Here is a 19,168-nt window from a genome sequence, read left to right as displayed (position 1 = left end):
AAATGTCAGACTAACAAATAGATTATCATGTGTGGGTTTTTTGATATTTCAGTTAAACTACATCAACAGATCCTGTTGAATTCCTGCTTTTTAATTTAAAATACTATTTATAATTTTCGTGAAAATTGCTTCCAAAAATAAATTCAACTGTGTTTTAAGAGGACCAAAACTGTCATGATTGCTTAAGATGAGAAACTATTTTGGAAGCAGAAAAGCCAAGAAAGCAATTTTTAGTTTTCTTGATGCACTGCAGCATTTTCAGAAAGAGATACAGCGATGTGATGTGGGTGAGGCCAACACAGCACACATGCCAATTTTGCAGCATCTGATTTTTTTCCCCCCTGAATCTGTGCTCAAAGACAGAAGTGTGACAGGAGAAGAAATGGTTAGTACCTGAACTGAGTTTATATCATTGAGTCAATTTAATGTGGGTTCTGCATAATTCCATCTCTATAATTCTATCATAATTCTACCCAAAGTTGTGATGAGGATACAAGAAAAACACCTGAGTGCTTCCAGTCTCACATATTATATTTTGTTAGCTTTTGTTAGAATTCATGGCCATATAGCTAGATGTTCACCCACCTTCCGAAAATGTGTTTTAACAACCGTGACATGGAAGCGTGGAAGGGAGAGCCCACAGCTGGATCTGACCATCAAAGGCAGGCAACCTGCTCTGCAGCACACCCCAAGCTTGTCTAAGGGGATTTTGGGGGTAAGGACTCTGCAAACAAGCTGTATGAATAACTTGGGCACCAGCAGACCAAACCCAGCTGCCCAGGGCTGGAGGGACTCTAGTTAATACTTTAACTAGCCCTACAAACCTATGCATTGAATTCCAGTAAAAAAATTAGATTTGAAATGCTATAAAAACTCATAACAAGACGTCTACTAGCAAAAAACCTGAAACATTTAATTGAACTCAGGGACTGAGCTACATTCCACACCTCTAACAAAACTATGGATGGAAATTACCATGGTGGCTGGGTTGGGGACTAACTACTGGATGAAAATAAGTAATATTCTAGAACATCCACCAGTGTGGAACCTTTAGAAGTAGACTAAACTTTACTTCATAATTCCTTAGCAAAAGACTATCTTAACTGAACAGATTTTTTTTTTTTCTTCCATTGCTGAACCTTGATCACCAGATACCCAGAACAATGCTGAAGGCATATGGCCTTCATCACTGGATCACAGACTGAAACATGGGGGTTTCTATTCTACCCCCCCTAAATTCTTCTACCAATCACATTTCTCCTACACTGTCTCTCAGCCTTTCCTGATTTTACTGCCTCCTGCAGTATGGGAAAGAAGGAGGATCTTCCTAGAAGTAGGTGTGGAAACAAATTTATTTGGTCAAATAAATAGCCTTCCAAAATGAGTAAGTATGACAAGATCTAGAGCAAAAGGTTCCTGCTCTAAGCACCTGTGAATGGGAGGCATGTTCCACTTTAAACATGCAATCTCCTAACAATGGCAGTGAAATAGATTTTTTTAACCTCTCCTACTTTGCATTTCTCTGCATTTGTACTGTCAACTGCAGGAAATGTAAGCACACTCTCACATTTAATAGCACATTAATCAACTCAGAATATGTTCACTATTTGTCTTTTAAAATAATTCAGTTTTCATATGAGAAAGTGCTTGCTTTTGTTTCTGACTTTACAGACTTCAGGTAACCTTATTTTTTATGTACAACCATAGATTTAAAAGTATGACAAAGTGGTTTTAGGGGCTAACTGATGAATGTTGTTAATTCATTGATGCAATACGCTGTATCAAAAAATTGACAACATTGTTGTATGGCCTGATTTTCTCCTACTAGAATTAACAAACAGTCCTTTAGTCACTCTCGTGTCTTGTATTTCAGAAGGCATCAGGCCACAGTCAGAGTGGGGGGCTACAGAGCTGTGTCCCACAGCTGGAATCCTCCACTGTACCCTCTCTCCACTCTTCCTCCTATAGCTACCTGATGAATTGCACACTGAAGGAGGCCTTATGGACAGCACACACTAAAAACAACTACCTGACCTCCACTACGTCTCGTTTGCAGCTGCATGTAAGGATTAAAAGATATTTCAGCTTCTATCTCGGCATGTTAACCAGGAATTCAGTAAAAGCCTTCCCAGCTTAAGAGGTCCACTGAAACAGAAGCCATCAGCAACCAGGGTCTGGAGGAAGACCTGTTGAGAAGAAAACTTCTGAAGGATCTGAAATGTTTGGTTTATTTGAGGAGGACTGACTTCAGTGTATCAGCAGACACATGAAGAAACTAGTGACATTTAGTGACCAATGGCACAAATACTGAGTAAAAGGCAGTGTTTTTACTGAGTGTAACAAAGACTGAATTCCTTAATTGTGAAAAAATACATTTACCAAGATGGAAAAAACAATTGTAACACCATCCCTTTCTGAAACCCTAGTAAGCATAGATTATCTCCAGTTTTACAACATGATATTATCAATTTTAAACCACTTTAACTGCTTATAGGGTAACTATTAATAAAATCATAAACAAGAAGCTTATTAAAGCTCAAGATTTTATGACACTCAATTGTCAAATGTTTGTGTAAGAATATTTCTTAGGGAGCTCAAAAGGCAGTAATGGGGATTTGGGGGAGACCACATAAGAAACAGAGTGGCCTCTTACTGACTTGCTGGGGGTGAAGCCAAGTAGTGAAGTGAAAAGAGACCGTATCATTTTCTAGAGTTAAGGTTTAGCCTGTGTTTCAAAACAGAGAAGTCACTGACTACCCAGCAGCTGCAGGAGCATTACATTTATCTACACACATAAATCATATTTGCAAAAAATGAATGTTGGTTGATAAATTATGGGGATCTGGAATATGTAGGGGTGCTGGCATATATGAAAAGGAAGAGATCAAAATCATATCCCTGTTTTGTGGCAAAATTCAATACTTTAAAATATAAAAGGCACTGGGTCTCTGAAAAGCATAGTTAGGGATGTGTATTTATGCATCTATATTGACAATACGTACATATCTACATGGATGTATGTATATGAAATCATGTGAAACCAAAATGTAGTTTTACAAAAAGCATTCCATTAGTCCATGACAATAATCAATTACAGGATCAGTAAAAATGTCATTAAAAGGACAGATAACAAGATAACAAGATTGTCCTACATTGCAGAAGTCCCACAACACTTTTTAAAAAGGTACAAAGTACAACCAAGTACTAACAGATACTCTGATGAGGACCACATCTGGCCTTTTGAGGTTTTGATTTTTTTTAAGAATAAGCATCCTACATAACAATAAAGTAACGTACACCTCTTCATATAATTGTTGATATTTACAATGTACTCATGTGTGGCCATGTAATCTCTCACATGGTTAGGTGTTAGCAGCATAATTTGTGCACATATTTCACAATTACATTGAACCAACATTGTTGCATCCATCACTGGGTATTCTAATACATTTACTGAGCAGAGAGTCCATAAACATTTACAGAACATTCTTGATTAACAAACTTCAAAACCAAAAAAATTAGTCCATTTAATTTCAGTAAGAGCCAATGCTTCATTTCAGCAATAACAGTGCAGCTAGCATGAACTGTTACTACCTCATAAATTTTGTCTTTAACTGCAGCTTGTGCCCCCAGAGAGACACATTCATTTGCTAAAAATCAAACATAGTTTACTGAATGACTGGTCTGATGTAATATAAAATAAACCCACTCTAACAACTAATTTGTACATAGTTACTGTACACAGGAAAAGCTCTGGATAGTGACAGAACAAAGCTGATGAAAGAGTTTTTATAAAGACCTCTGCTTTCCTTTCATAAGTAACCATATGCTGATGCACATACAAAATAAGAGGCCCAGTATGGTGTGTTACAAAATCAATCACGTGGCCTTAGAGAACATATTTTTGCATTAGTACACTGCTAATCTTTCACTGACAAAATTTTCCCCTGTGGACACTGGGGCTAAAAAAATGTTAATCACTTGTACTGTGATTGTTGACATGGAGGATTTATCTGTCTGTAGGAGAGCATCCTGATGGTATGATAACTTAACACATTATGCAAACAATTTCACTGAGAGCAATGGTACATTCACGATGACTTATACAATCCCTGAAATGTGCAACTGGCTAATGTCACCACTGCAATGTCCTGCTAAAGTGTACAGTAGATTTAACTTGAAAATTGTCTCAAACTAATATTCCAGAGTATCTCACTCAGAATTTTGATAGAAAGGCTAGAACTGAATTTGAACTTTGTGTACATATCTTTCTTATTCCTTCATAAACATTTTTTTTAGTACTTCCACACCTCATGACTCCTGCTGCTGTTAACTTTGTTTTCTCAGGACCTTTTCTGAAGCTTCTTGTTTGTTCCCACCACAGGGAGGTCACCAGCTCCATTCCAAAAGCCTTCTGCTGAAGGCAGTCCCTTGCTTACCCACTCAGTCGGTCAGTGCTGCAGGGCTCCTGCCAGTCTAACACAGACATCAGGAAGGCATAGGCAGCTCAGCTTCGGCACCAAAAGCCCTCTCTAATCTCAGCCAATGCTCAGTCTTAGCTTGTAACTAGGCCAGTACAAGCCAGTCCCAACAGCCACAGCCACCAGGGGTGTTGACTTCAGCAACATCTGTAGCACATGTGGTTTTGCTGGACCAAAAGGGAGTGCCTGAAGATAACTCATATTTCCAAGCACCTGATGTTGACTAGTACTTGTAAAGCTACTTAATGACAAAGAATTCAAAGTGCTTTTAAAGGATGCCAGTTCTCTTACTATATATAGGTAAATGTTATGGGAACTTTTGGAGCAAGCTGTAGTGCAACAAAGGAGATTGCAAAAAAGATTTTCCTTGTGTTGTAGACAGACTGTGTCCATTATGCCATACAGTCAGTTCTGATTTGTACCCTTGGCACTGTTGAATTAAAATTTCGTTATTTCCTTCAGAGGTACTGGGAACTGGAGAATTTCAGAGGTGTCACCATTTTTGAAAAGGATGGTGACTTGCAGGATGGAACTGATATTGGGACTGGCTCCTTCATGTACAAAATACAATATCTATTTCTTCCACTATAAGCTCTTCCACTATGAGCCCTTCTTAAGTCTCCACAAGAGTCACCCTTAAAGTAGAAATTTTCTCAGTATTATGTCCTGCTATAATGTGTGTGTTCACTTGGAGTATTATGAATCTCCCTAACCACTTAGTATTGGGGATGACAGCATTTACCCTTTAGATAGTCCTTGTTTCATCTCAACAGTTGATGGTAAAGCCTCAAAACAGAGGTAGCACAGGCTGCAGTGCTTGGAACACTGAAAACTAAATAAACAATACACTAGCAAAGAACTATAGTAAGAAACAGTTCTGTTCTACAGAGAGACTGAATGACCTAACCTGATGACTGGATGATCATCCCAGTCTAATTTCTAGTATATAGTTTACTCCACCTATTCTCGGGCTGAAAGAAAGGACATAAGACACCAAACATAATAATTGTAATGCAATTCTACTGCATAGTCAAAAACAACCTGTGTTGCTCCTAGCAGCCACTGACATTTTTATCCCAAGCATACTACTTTCATGCAAAATTTAACTTTTCAGCAGATTTTTTTAACCACTAGACACAACAGCAATAGCTTTGAAAATACATTATTTGTTAGGTTACATCAATATCTATATATCTCTTTATTTCTTATACCAGAACAACTATGGCAGTCTGGTATTGCCCTGCCAGTATAGTTTTTCTTCCACTTTTTTCTTTTTCCACTGGCAGAAAAGCAGCATCTTAAAAGTCTTCCTGAAAGTTTTATTACAGAGGGCATAACACATGGGGTTAACAGTACTGTTCACATAGCAGAGCCAATATCCAAGGTGCCACAGTGTCAGGGGGATGCAGTCAGAGCAAAATGTGGAGATCAAAACCATGATATTATAGGGAGTCCAAGTGATGATAAAAGCCAAAAGAATGGCACTTAAAGTCTGCGCCGCTTTGCGCTCCTTTATAAGAACCATGCGTTTCCTTTTGGTGATTTGGTTATTTATATTTGGATCCATGCTTTTGATGGAAGGGTCCTTTGACAGAGCAGCAGAACAAGGAGTTATTTTTACTTTTCGGCAACCATTGTTGGCTTCCTGAGTGCCATCAGCCTTAACCACCAAACGGAATTTATAGGCTACACATTTTTTACTTTTTTGTACGTGTTCTTTGGTAGGCGACAAAAAGTATTTCTGGTTCTCAAAATCACTTTCTTCAGGTTGGTCTTTGACAACAACATCTGTAGTCTCACTATACTCTTCTGCCTTACTTTTAGACGGACTTTTGTAAGTTACTTGGAAAACTGGGTCAGTGGCAAGTTTATCCTCGTCTTCGGAGGAGGCGTAGCTGCTGCAGGTGGTTAACTGGTCAGCCTTGGCCCAGTCCATGCAAGTACTCGCTGCCTGGGAGGCCTTCACCGTAGCTGACGTACTTCGGCTAGATGAGGACCACGAAGCCTGACACCCCTCTCTTTTGACTAAGTTTTGTTGCTTGCAACTGAAGCAAGACTTCAGGAGAGTTTTCTGAGGCTTTATTGTCTCATACTCTGCCACAGACTCTGAGCCCTGCAGTTCAGCGAGGTCCTTGGTGCGTTTCTCGGTCTCTTTGTAAATGCGGCAGTACAGAATGGTCATCACAGACACAGGAATGTAAAAAGCAGCAATTGCAGTCCCAAAGGTAATAATGGGCTCATACAGAAACTGTATCTGGCACTCTTCAGGTGGTACTGTTCGTTCACCCACAAAATACTGCCAGCACAAGATTACAGGTGCCCATAACATGAAGGAAATCAGCCAAGCCATACCAATCATGATGCCAGCTCTTTTGGGTGTGCGTTTGGCCCTGTAAGTTAAAGGCCTTGTGATGGAAAAATATCTGTCAAAACTGATGACTAGGAGGTTCATTACTGAGGCATTGCTAGCTACATAGTCCAGTGCCAGCCATAGGTCACAGGCAAGGCTTCCAAGAGTCCAGTGGCCTATGAGTATATAGGATGTATAAAGGTTCATAGAAAATATCCCAATGATGAGATCTGCACAGGCAAGGCTGAGCAAGTAATAATTGTTGACAGTTTTGAGCTGACTGTTGACCTTAAAGGATATCATTACAAGAATATTTCCCACTATGGTTATTAAGCTTACAATGGCAGTTACAGTGGCAATAGTAATGACTTCCCAGAGGCTATGCCCTTCTAACTGCTTATGGTTGATGGATGAACTGTTTACAACAGTAGAATTGCTGAATAAATTGACTTCCATTCTTGTCCTTGGTGTGTTGTCATCGGGACCTTAGCACTGTTGCATACTGCTTTCTGTACTCAGAAGCATCCTTTTGGAGACAGCTATAAAGATCAAAGGAAAAAAAAAATCAGAAAATTTAAGTAGCTCAATAGCACACATTTTCATAAGTTACTATGAAAACACTTGTGAAACAACTTATCACATTATTTGTGTTCTATTTTCACATTTCGATTGTTATTTCTACAATTGTGAACATAACTAAAACACACAAATGTACATCCTCGGACAATGTGCTCTGGCATTTTATGACATTTCAAAATGCAATCCAACTATTATTTCATAAGACAGTCAACCACCTCAGCTCTAACATATTGAGTATCTTAGGAACCCTCTACATATTCTCAAACACAGACATTTAAGGTTTTGTAGTAGGACAGTGAGTCACTGTGTTGTTTCCTACAGTATTTAAAATGCATGCCAAGGTTTCAGGAATTATCTTTGAAAAATTGTAAAAGTCACCAACAACAGAAAAAGAGTAAGCGAATACTGAGGGTGCATGGGAGTTAGGAGCCACACTGGCATGGTGACAGCAAGAAACAAATAGGTGTTAGAAGTGCTTGAGGCAATGGAGGGCAATCTTTGAGCAAATGAAACAGGTCAAGAAGATGTTTGTGGACAAAACTCAATCAAGAGATCTTAGAACAGAGAAGACTGATGGGGTTAAGCATTGAAATACAGTCTGGGTACTTTGGATGAGTGAATGGTAGGATTGAGGATACAGAGGAGTAAACTGCAGAGGAAGAACCAGAAGACTGGTTCTGGTAAAAAATGCAAATTTAACAACCCATTTCAAATACCAATTTAAAATAATACTTGCATAAGCAGCAAAAGGTGAAAACAGGACCCCTCTATTAATGTATACATGCCACTGACATCCATTGCTTTCTACATTCCTCACTGCTGCTTCTTGTGCCAGTGAACCGGCACTAGGCAAAATTTCTTTCAAAGATACCTGCTGGGATTTTAGTAATTCCATCACATCAGGTGATGCTAATCACTTACTCGACATTTAGTCTCACCAAACTGTGTAATTTTGAAATAGTCAAATAGTATTCAGTTTTTAAAGTCAGAAATGAAAGCTAAATTATTAACAGATCTTTCTATTGGTCTTTCAGTGTGTATAAAACCGGTATAATCTCTTTTTCAAAGCAGACATAGATTCAGCTAAAATTAACACATGAATCACCTATTAAAGTCCATTCCTAAGTCTTTAAGATTCTCTCTGCATCAGATCTCTATTATATGGTCCTCCCTATCTATCCACACCACTTCTCTGTGTTTTCATCTTTCATCCTGACTCTCAGAACATTGTTTTCTTTGGTCTTGGGAAGTGTCTTTTATTAACTGCGAGCTTTTACAGACATCTGACTTTTGTACCAAGAAGTTGTGTCCTGTCTCTCACCAGCTGAATAGAATTTTTTACAGCCACTAGTTGAACTTTCAGAAAAGCATGTAATTTTCTTACATTGTCCTCTTTGTCTAGCCTTAGAGGTGTTTAAGAGGTGTCTGGACCTGGCACTGGTTTAGTGGTTTAGGGGCTATAGTGGTAGTTCTGCATTCTGGACTTGATTTTACAGGCCTCTTCCAACCTTGATTATTCTACAATTCTGTGATTCTTATTTGATTTTACTGTTTCCTTCACTTTCTTCCCCAGGTCTCCTAAACATCCACAGAAATGTATCATGTTTCTACTTCAAACCCTGCTTAAATGGTGATCTCTTTTTGTGATGAAACTGGATAATGGTAAGTTTCCTGATATACTGAGACTTCTGCCTATCGTACTTCTCAGAATGGTTCTTCTCCATCTGTGTGTGTCTATCATCTCCCATTTTATATTTAAATTTTTCTGCATTTGTATTCTGCTTATACACTGAGCCTAATTCAACAGGATTCTAATTCATGTATAGACCTTGCAGACTAGCAAGAATCATAACACATGCATGTTGACCATCTGTATGCTTGGCTCTCGCTCTCCAACCTCCAGAGCCAGTCTAGCAGCCAAGAAGAGCTGAAGTGCCACAGCAGTTCTAATTAGTCCTATGCAAAGAAGGACATTTCATCTTGGTTCTGCATTCTGGAAAGATCTCTCCCAAGTCACAGCTGTCTTGATGGCTGGTGCACTGGCTTTACAAATCTTCACAAAAACTTGAAGGGTAGGAATTGATTTAATGTGAAACAAAGGTGTGTGGAGCAGCTGCATGGCTGTGGTAGGTAACTGAGCTGTGAGAGAAGAATCTGTTTCTTACTTCATGTCTTATGCTTCTTTTTCTGTGGACAGAACAAAGTTGTTCGGTGCATTAAAAGCTCCATGTGACTAAATTTTAAAGCATGGCAGTGTGGCAGTGGGTTTAGTGTGGCAATCTCAGGGAACAATGAGGGCTGCTCACTCTGTGAGGGAAGGTGAGGACAGTGCCAGAGCAGGTGGGAGCTGAGGCTGACCAAGAAGCAGCAGGATGTGGAGAAGCACATTGGGTTCATGAGAAGGTGAGAGACAGTGATGGTCCAGTGCTTGCACAGCAAGTCTGGAGTGATGAGGCATGTCTGAGAGCAAGCCAGGAAGCCCAGCCAGCAGATCTGAGTCAGGATCTGAGTCAGGATTGAGAGATAGAAGGCCAGGTGTAGATGTAGCTGCTGCCTGGCTGTGATGTAGCACTGGTGAGGGCCAGCGCTGGCCTTGGGCTTTTGCATGATATCAGCTAAGGCTGGAGATGGTCTTAAAAAGGCACAGATATGAATATCAGGTACAGGAATAAACCTTTACAAACTACATTTGCCTAACACCTGGGTTTGAGCAGCTATGTAGAACAACTACAGATTGTTTCAACTTTCTGCCTTTTTTTGCCAGAAATGGCACTTGCCTCAGAAGAGGGAAGACTGGGAATTGTATAGATGCTGTGGCCTGTAATGCTTTGTCTTTACCATAGATAGCAAGTGTCCCTCCCCTCAGGTCTCTCACATTCCCTAACATTAGCAAATAGGAAGAAAGACTGCTTGAAATATGCCACGTGGATTGCAGACTTCAGAGCAGCAGGAGAAGCAGAAATTGTTGTTGCTGTTGTTGTTGTTGTTGTTGTTGTTGTGACACAGATGTTCTTGGTTTAAACTGACATGTGTTGGAGAATACTGATAATACATTACAGAAACTACATAATTTCTTAATAATTTATTAATAAAAAGCACTGTTTGATCATGCAAAGCCTTCCCTCCCTAATGGGCTATTTTACTGTGATGTCTACAAAGTTGACAACAGTTGACTTATTAGTATGCAAAGATCTCTTCTTGGCATGTTGGCTGTTCTTATGATCTTGTCATTTTCTATCCTCTTTTGTTTCATAGGTCTGCATTAACACTTGGTGGATTACCTTTTGTCATCTATTTGTGTATCACTCAGGCTAACAGAGCCTGTGAGTGGGACTTCTGTGTGCTATGGTAACATAATTTATATTCATTGTCTTTCATAAGAGATGATAATAATAGGGACATCAAAACTAAATTACAAAATTTAAATGCATATGTACAGTATCATGACTTTGCTGTCTCATAATTATTAATGTATGATGTTCACACTTGTGAGTTGAAATGGTATTTGTTATGTGCTGCCAAGTAGTAATGATATTTTTTTCCAATCTATCTGTAAGTATTAATTATTGTGAGTTGTTAAATTTGTACATAAAGTCAGCTTACAGTTATCTGCAGGCAGATTGTTCGTGTCACAGATTAATTGCACCACAGATGCAGGCACAGCTTGGGTTCACCAGGTTTTATTAGCTCCATCTCTTTCTGTCAGACCTGTGGTGGCTGCATGAGTATTGCTTGCATGTCTTTGCAATGTGCTTGCCAAAGCTGCTCCCTGTTACTTTATTTATTTGCTTGTGTGCTAAGCTAATTTACGGATTTGCTGCCCACTGTGCCCCGGAACTCAGCAGCCCACAACACAGGTAGTTGTGCAGCTACAGTACAGCCCATGATTTCACAAAATAGGAGGTTTGGTCACATCTTGCTGGAATGATTCCTGGGCTTAAAAGCCCTTCAAAACCAGATTGATATTTTAATGTGTTGTCAAATGACAGCCTGTGTGTTCAAGAGGGATGGGGCTAGCTGGTGTTAGGAAACTGGTGAACTGCCCCAAGAACAGCATGAGTGGCTGCTTAGTTTAAGAATAGCAGGACAAACCAGCCTAGCACTACGGCACAAAGCTGTTCCTGTGTCTCTGCTCTGTGTCCTGAGAGAAGGATGCTCCTCAAGAAGCTGTAGAGCCAACTCATGTGGTTCATGCAGCGCAGGTGTCTGCCGAACACCCTTTCAGCCTGGGATCAGCTGCTTTTCCCCTCACTTGCTACAGAAAGCAAAGGTCCTGCACTTGGGTCGCAACACTCCCATGCAGCTCCACAGGCTGGGGCAAGAGTGGCTGGAAAGCTGCCTAGTGGAAAAGGTGTTGGAGGTGCTGGCCGACAGCATCTGAACGTGAGCCAGCAGGTCCCCAGGTGGCCAAAAAGGCCGATGGCACCTTGGCATCAGCAGCAGTGTGGCAGTGAGTGCGGCCTGCCCTGCGCTGGGCACTGGCACGGCCACACCTCGAGTCCTGTGTCCCCCTCTGGGCCCCGCTGTCCCTGCAATGACACTGAGGTGCTGGGACGGCTCCAGAGGAGGGCAGCGGAGCTGGGAAGGGTCTGGAGCACAGGTCCTGTGAGGAGCAGCTGAGGGAGATGTGTTTGTCAGTCTAGAGGAAAGGCGGCTCAGGGAGCGCTTACTGCTCTCTAGAACAGCCTCAAAGGAGCTGCAGTGATGGTTCTCTTCTCCTGGGATGCAAGAGACAAGACAAAACAGCCTCAAGCTGCACCTGAGGAAGTTTACATTGGGTATGAGGTAAATTTCTTCACCAAGAGGGTGGTCAGGCATTAGAACAGGCTGCCCAGGGAAGCAATAGAATCACCTTTCCTGGAGGTATTTAAAAGATGTGTAGATGTGAACATGGTTTAGTGGTGGAAGTGGCAGTGCAGGCTTAACGGCTGGACTGAATTATATCCAAGACCTTTTCCAACCTAAACAATCCCATAATTCATCTAGCTTTAGCTAAGAGCTCTATTTTCTAAGCACTAAATACATGTTTTTTCTGTTTTTATTTACACACGCGGACGCTATTTCGCCCTCCCTGCCCGGTGGTACCGGCAGGAGGTGCGGGCCCGGCCCGGCCCGGGGCTGCCAGGGCCCGCAGGGGGCGCTGCCGAGGCCGCTCCGCCGCCGCCATTTCCCCGGGCCCCAGCGAGCGGCCCTTTCCGGCAGTGGGCGGGACGGGCACGGCCCCGGCGGCCCGCGGCAGGCGAGCCCGGCCATGCAGGCGGAGCGGGGCGGCAGCAGGCCCCGCAGGGAAGGGGCCCGGCATGGCCGGCGGCGCCCCTCCGGCGCGCCCGACGCGGCGAAGGAAGGAGGCGGCGGGGACGGCCACGGGCGCGGAGGAGGCGGGGGCCGAGGAAGAGGCGGCGCTTACGGGCACCGAGGAGGCGGGGGACGGGGCAGGCGAGAGCCCCGAGGTCGCGGGGCAGCGCCATCGCCCAACGCCCAGCAGCACCGGCGGGTAAGCGGGAGGAGAGCCCGCCCTCCGCGGCAGCACGGGGAGGCGGAGCTGAGCGTGCGGGGCCCCGGGGCGGCCCTTGGGCATGGGGCACAACCCTCCCTTCCCCTCCCCTCCCCTCCCCTGCTCCTCCCCTTGCCGAGGTGGAGCCACGCTGGCAGCTGTGCCCCAGCCTGCAGGTGCGTTGGGGGTGCCGCCCGTGCTGCCCGAGACAGCTCGGCATCTGCAGCATCCCTGTGCTGTATTCCTGCTCTGGGGCAGCATAACACAGGGCTTGTCTTGCCAAAATACGTGAATAATTTTGCGCTGAAAAGATAAAAGTCTTGTTTAAAAAATGCGTCTGAAAAAATACCTCCTCAGTTTGCAAATTGAGATGAAGAATTGTTGAGCAGTTTTGGCACATTTGAGATGTTTTAATAGTTGGACTCGAACGATCTTAGAGATCTTTTCCAGCCTTGGCGGTTCTATGATCAGAAGTTGAAATGAGCGTGTGTCCTGTCCAGCCTGTGGTACTCGCAGTGAAGACATGGTAACAGAGCACACCTTACCTAGTGGGTATCTGTGATTCACTGGGTATCATTTGTCATTAATAGAAGTTGATAGTTGTGCATCAGCCCATTATAAAATGCTTTAGCAGATTAAAAGTAGTGTGGACGTACCATTGTGTACCACAATTACATAGGCAATTTCCTGTGGAGGCATTATCTGCCTCACCATGGTATGAGATCAACACTGTGCTTTTAAAAAGAGTCCCCATAAAAATGCTTTGACTACTTCATTCAGATTATTTTTCTTCTGTTAGCATTGTTGCAACATGGAAATCATGTCCCTGAATTGGCAAAGAGATTATAATGATGACCTAATGCTAATTGGTGTTGGCAGCACTGGGAGTCCTAATGTAGATGGACCAGATGCTACCCCAATTCCAGCATCATGTTGATTAGATTCACTTTGACTTTTATGATCCATGGCTTCAATTGAACCCACCCAGTGTTTTATCTGTATTAGAACTCCCATGCTTGCTGGTGGATATAAAAATATAAATTTTGTTATTGTATTTAGTCTTATTTTGGGAGATGAAAGTTACGACTCGATTGGTACAGTTACTTAGAGTGCTGGTCAGTGCTTTCACATGAAAGCAATATAAATTGCTGAATTCACACTGATGTTTGGGGACAAGTTTGGATCCTGGATGTAAAACAACAGTGTTCCCTCATAAATTGCAGGAGCACGCGGGGGTAATTCAGCACCTCTGTGTATTAGCTGGGAAAATTTCTATCCTGGACTGATTTTTTCCTAAGTCATTCAACCCTGCAATTTAAAACGTTTCTTTTGGGACACATTAAAATATGTTTTGCCACTGCTCACTTTGTTATTGACTTGGATATGCTCTTATCTTAGCCTAGCACATAATAGCCAAGGCTAGTATGATTTGGGACTTTAAAAGTGAAGCAATAGCTAAGATTTTCTGAGAACGCTGCTAAAGATTGTTGTGTAATGTAATCTTCTTCCTCCACTGGAGGGTTTTGATGTTAAGCACTATACAGTCTCTTTGTGCACCTGCCACAAATTTTGTGTTTAGCAGCTTGGTTGGGATTGGCTTCCAGCAATCCAGCCACAGCATCAGCAGCTGTGCCAGCCTGCAGCTGCTGAATTTTAGTGCTACCTCTGAGCCAATCTCATAATTCACCACTTCTGGAGCAGAGAGAGCCTCCTCCTTCCATCAGTGTAGCCAGCGTTTATCTGACAGAGAGTTGCCCCCTTTTAATCCCAGCTCCTTAGTGTTCTGTGTTCAGCAGAGTGACTTGTTTTGCAAGAGTGCACCACCTCAGTGATAGGATGCTTGGCCCAGAGTAAGCATTTTGTGTGAGACAAGACCCTGCTGTCTTTCAGCAAAAGGGGGTAAATCTTCTGAAGTGGTGATATGTGAGCTACAAAACTGGGAAGTCAGGTAATAAGGCAGGGAATGTGATGGTCATATGTACCACATTCTCTTTCCTTACTGTGTGCTGAGATGCTGGGGTCTTCTCAGAAAAAAACTTTTTTTTTCTTTTTTTTCTTTTTTTTTCTTTTTTTTTCTTTTTTTTTTTTTTTTGCAGTGAAGTAGAAATTGACATTAAATTGCATAATATTTTGTCAGCAATATTTCTTTGTCAATTGCATTCACGCAAAAGCACTGTCTTAAAGTGTTGTGTTTTGGATGTTTTAATTTAATGCCTCCTAAGCTTGCATTTGAAGCTACAGGAAGGCATTAGTTGTGGCCTGTACAAGAGGGGTAAGAAAGTGTCGTGGTGGCACTTTCAGCTTGCAGTTTTGTGGGGCACGATGAGACTGGGCACTGTGTGCTTTACACTGCTGCAGGAGTCCTGTATTTCTTTGGTTTTAGTCGTGGGTGATCAGCTGTGTTATTTGCAAAGCCTGGGAAGATGCAGAAATTGCTAAGTCAGTTCTCCCCTCCTCAGCTATATGCTAAGGGAGAAGGAGATTTGGTGTTGTGTTTGTATCCATGCCCTGCATGGTAGATCCAGCTGTGGATCAAAATCTTAGAGAAGAAAGCTTTGTGATTTCTTTCAGCTCTTGAGAAGGTGGTTCTCTGAGTAAATTCCCAGCTCCACTTTTGAAACAAGATGCTACTTCTCTTAAATATGAAATTGATTTAGAAGCCATGTGAAAAAGTGTTGTTATTCCTTTTGAAGAGGGAAAAGGATCTTCCACTTGTTATGTCTTTTTGTAACTAGTGTGCATGTTGATTTAACTGGCTTGATTACTGAAGATTTTGTGTCCTCCCTTCAAAAATGAATGTCTAATTAAGACCAGCTGGTTTACCAAATGGCAGATTTCTTTGTAGTTCTGTCATCTTGAATATTTTTCCATTGTTTCAGTCTGCTTTAGCTCATCTATGCTACATTAAATAAATAAAACACATTTGAAATTACTCAATTTTAGTAAAATGTGGTATTTTAATGCTTAAGTAAATTGACATTAGTCCAATATTATCTCCCACTTTTAGTCTAACTCAGAATTCATGTTTTATGTACTGTCAGAATTTTAAAATTGCTCTCTTTAAGAGACACAGTATATTAAAATAGAAACAACTTTCCGAAATTGTGGATATGAGGCTGGGTTTTATTTTGATGTGTCCTTGACCACATTTTTTGAGCATTGGTAGTAGTTTAAGGAGATTTTCTTTTGTCCTTTAGGTTTATTACATTTGCAGTTTATGAGTATTCTTTTAACTTTCCATTCAATGATACACTGAGTGTGCCTGTGATACATGCTGCTATTCCAGTGCAGTTGGAATTGGCAGGTCTGTTTCAATGTTCCTCTCCTGGCTTTGGGCAGTGTTGCAGTAAACATTTAATTGTTCACAAATGGATGTTAACAGATGGATTTTAGTGCAGTCTTTCTCATGTGTGGTTAGTTTCAAGATGCATCACATTACTTTAGTATTTTTTGTATCTTCATTCTTGTAGTCCATGCACATATAGAAGTGATCTAAGAGAACATCTAATGCTGTCAGCATCAGATTAATTTTCCTAATTAATATGAGTGAACCATTTACCATCTAAGCGACTGCAAAAAGCAGTTGAGAGGCACAGTAACAAAAGTAACAAATGCAGATATATTTGATTGCCTTTAGAACACTGTGACAGAACTTGTGCAGATAGAAGAATAGATTTCTGTGTCTTGAAGACAGTAAATGTTCTGACATTTTGTGTTAATGTTCTCAAAAACAACTAGAAAAAACTCATTTAGATTAATGTGCATCAATTTGTGAGCTGTACTTAATTGCTAATGCAGTGTGAAGAGCTTCCCTTCTCAGAAGTTTCTCTACTGTGATGGCTCAGTATCAAACTGGTTTTGTGAAATGGAATTCTGCAAGTCTTCATTCTCTATCTATTCATGTTCAGTTTTCTATTAATAATTCCAGCAGGGAAGGATTAAAATATACAGTGTTAATATTTGCAGACAATGCTAAACTGGCAGGAGGGTGGAGCACAGAACACAGTCTCAACAAATGGAAGAAACAGCCTGCATTTGGGTGTGATTCAAAGTCATACAAAATACAGCCACATCTACATAGGAAATATCTGTAGCAGTGTGTGACTGATTAAGGGGCAATTTTATAGAAGAGAACTGTCAGCTTAATGGATGAGAAGGTATCAGTTAGTGATGCCAGTACATTCAAGAATTAGTTCTATTTTTTGCAAGATTGGGACTAGCTGGGGAAAGTTCAGAGGGAAGGAATGAAGAAATATGTAAAGAGGATATGACTGAGGAGGAAAGGCTGAAGAACCTGGTTCTTTCTCTTTTTATATTATTTATGTATTTACTTCAGGGTTTTTTTGATCTGGCAAAGAGGACACTTTGCTAACCAGGTTAGCAATGTTCCATAGAGTAGAGAGGTTGCTGCAAAGAGATCCATTTTAGGCAGGACAAGAAGAAAAACATTATTAAGAAGGAAGAGGTTTAATTGGGGCCTTGAGAATAAAATTTGTGACTGAAAGATTAGATAGCTTGTGTAGCAAGTACATGGGAATCAGGACAGAAAAATATTTATAATGAAGGTTACTGAGTCTACTCAGTAGACCTGCTGTGTAACCACTTGTCACAGCCCTATTTATTTTTCTTTCATTTTTTCAAGGCTGTCTATGTAATGGAAAAGCATAAATGCTTTTTATACATCCAAAGTTAATTTATTCTTTTTGGGTTCTAGACAATAGAAGGACCTGTTTTTTACAGTGGGACTCCAGAGTTTCTTGATAGTCCCTAATTGTTTAGTTCGGAACGGTTTAGTGATATTTATTGTTATTCATTCAGCATATTTTACCAGCTTTCCTGCTGATATAACAAGAGATTTGTAGTGAAGCATCCCATTACACAGATGAATATCATTGCTGCAGAGCAACTTCATTCTGACTCCTTTTCTGTAACTTCCTTGGAAAGAGCTTGAGGGGTTTTTTATATTTTAGATGGCTGTGCATTTCTGTCCTCACCTACTTAAATGCTTTTGTTCCTCTTTTCTACTCTCAAATCTCTGGGGTAGTAATTTGGTAGCTTTTTGGTAACAGGTTGTCCTAGATATTTTCTAGCTTAAAGAAGTAACTTTACTGGCTGCATATCTGGTTAATTGTGTGAAACACAGCTTTCAATCATAATCTTATTTAGATGTAATTATCCAGTAAATTGGTGTGGATTTTATTCAGAGGAAATATAAAACTGTAATTATTTGAATATTGCAGAAGAACTTCCCATCATATTTAACTGAAGATTTTAGGGAAGAACTGAAACTCCGCAGGCTAAGAATGCGTGCATCCAAGCATGCATCCAAGCGTGCATCCATCCGGGGCAATGGGCCGGTGCTGGGAGGCACCAGTAGGCACCAGTAGGTACCAGTAGGTGGTGCAGGCAGCCCGCCCTTGGCGCTGGCACCTCCCGTGCTTGGCCGGAATTCCTTGGTGAGCAGTCGGGATGTGTGCGCATCAGGGGCTTGGAATGTTCTCCTCGTCTCAGGGTGATGTTTTCTGAACACACAACGTGTGAAAGTCACACGTACGTGGGAGTTATTAGGACTTGCCCCTGGGTCTTTGAAACACAGCCGCGAAGAAAAGTTATTTGTAGGAAGGGTACCCTTTGTAATTCTGAGCTAAAAATCTTGTTGTGCTACTGGGATGAGTGTTTGGTCCCAGATAGCACAATACAGGAGTTTGTTTGGGTACATCAAGTGAGAGATAGTAAGCATTTCTGCTGCAAAGTAAACAAATTTGTAGAAGTGGTGAATTTGTTTAAAAAGTTGTGCCATGCAGTGCTGCTGCTGTTTTTCCTCACAAAAGAAACTGGGTAGTTTCAGGAGCCCTGTTTTGAGTTTCCAGCCAGTCTGATAGTGCTGCACAGTGTTTTGTAGCAGTCAGAAGGTGTCACTGTATTAAAAAAAGAATTAAACAAATGCTGATGATTGATTCAGTGGTAATTTAGAGACTTAAACAGTATGGCAGAATATTTCTTACAGGTTTTCAAAATCACAGGATTTCAAGCCTGTGCGATTCAGTGTTCTGTGGTAAGGCATAGAGGGTGGTCCATTTATTTCCCATTTATTCTTTCATGTATGCAATTCTTCTGTATTATGCGTATGTAGGGAGTCTAGGGGGGAGGGTTGACTTTTTCTGTTTTGTTTGTTTGTTTTATTTTTTAAAATAAGTCTTCAACTTCTCTACAGGTAGATACTGTAATAAACTGCTGTAAAACCAGAGATCTGCTGGACTGTGT

At 41.2% G+C, this 19,168-nt stretch overlaps 2 protein-coding genes across 4 annotated transcripts in view; one reads left to right on the top strand and one right to left on the bottom strand.

Annotated features, from left to right (window-relative positions):
- Positions 1-3,048: 3,048 nt before the first annotated feature.
- The window catches only part of CHRM5 (cholinergic receptor muscarinic 5), a 46,154-nt gene continuing 30,034 nt past the window's right edge, over positions 3,049-19,168 (bottom strand). For both annotated transcript variants that reach the window (XM_005479896.4, XM_074542795.1), the window contains one exon: positions 3,049-7,370. In XM_005479896.4, the coding sequence (XP_005479953.2) occupies positions 5,701-7,287 (1,587 nt within the window). In that variant the 5' untranslated portion in view covers positions 7,288-7,370 and the 3' untranslated portion in view covers positions 3,049-5,700. The remainder of the gene's footprint in view (positions 7,371-19,168) is intronic.
- The window catches only part of AVEN (apoptosis and caspase activation inhibitor), an 85,443-nt gene continuing 78,374 nt past the window's right edge, over positions 12,100-19,168 (top strand). The window contains exon 1 of one of the 2 annotated variants that reach the window (XM_026793204.2): positions 12,100-12,195. In XM_026793204.2, coding sequence (XP_026649005.2) covers positions 12,115-12,195 — 81 coding nt within the window. In that variant the 5' untranslated portion in view covers positions 12,100-12,114. Of the gene's footprint in view, positions 12,196-12,418; positions 12,905-19,168 lie in introns of those variants that run through there. The other variant, XM_005479897.4, reaches the window with a different exon arrangement.

This window comes from Zonotrichia albicollis, chromosome 6 (assembly GCF_047830755.1).
Source record: "Zonotrichia albicollis isolate bZonAlb1 chromosome 6, bZonAlb1.hap1, whole genome shotgun sequence".
NCBI classification, from domain to species: domain Eukaryota; kingdom Metazoa; phylum Chordata; class Aves; order Passeriformes; family Passerellidae; genus Zonotrichia; species Zonotrichia albicollis.
The sequence above is the reverse complement of the archived record's forward strand: the minus strand, read 5'-3'. Positions and strand labels throughout refer to the sequence as shown.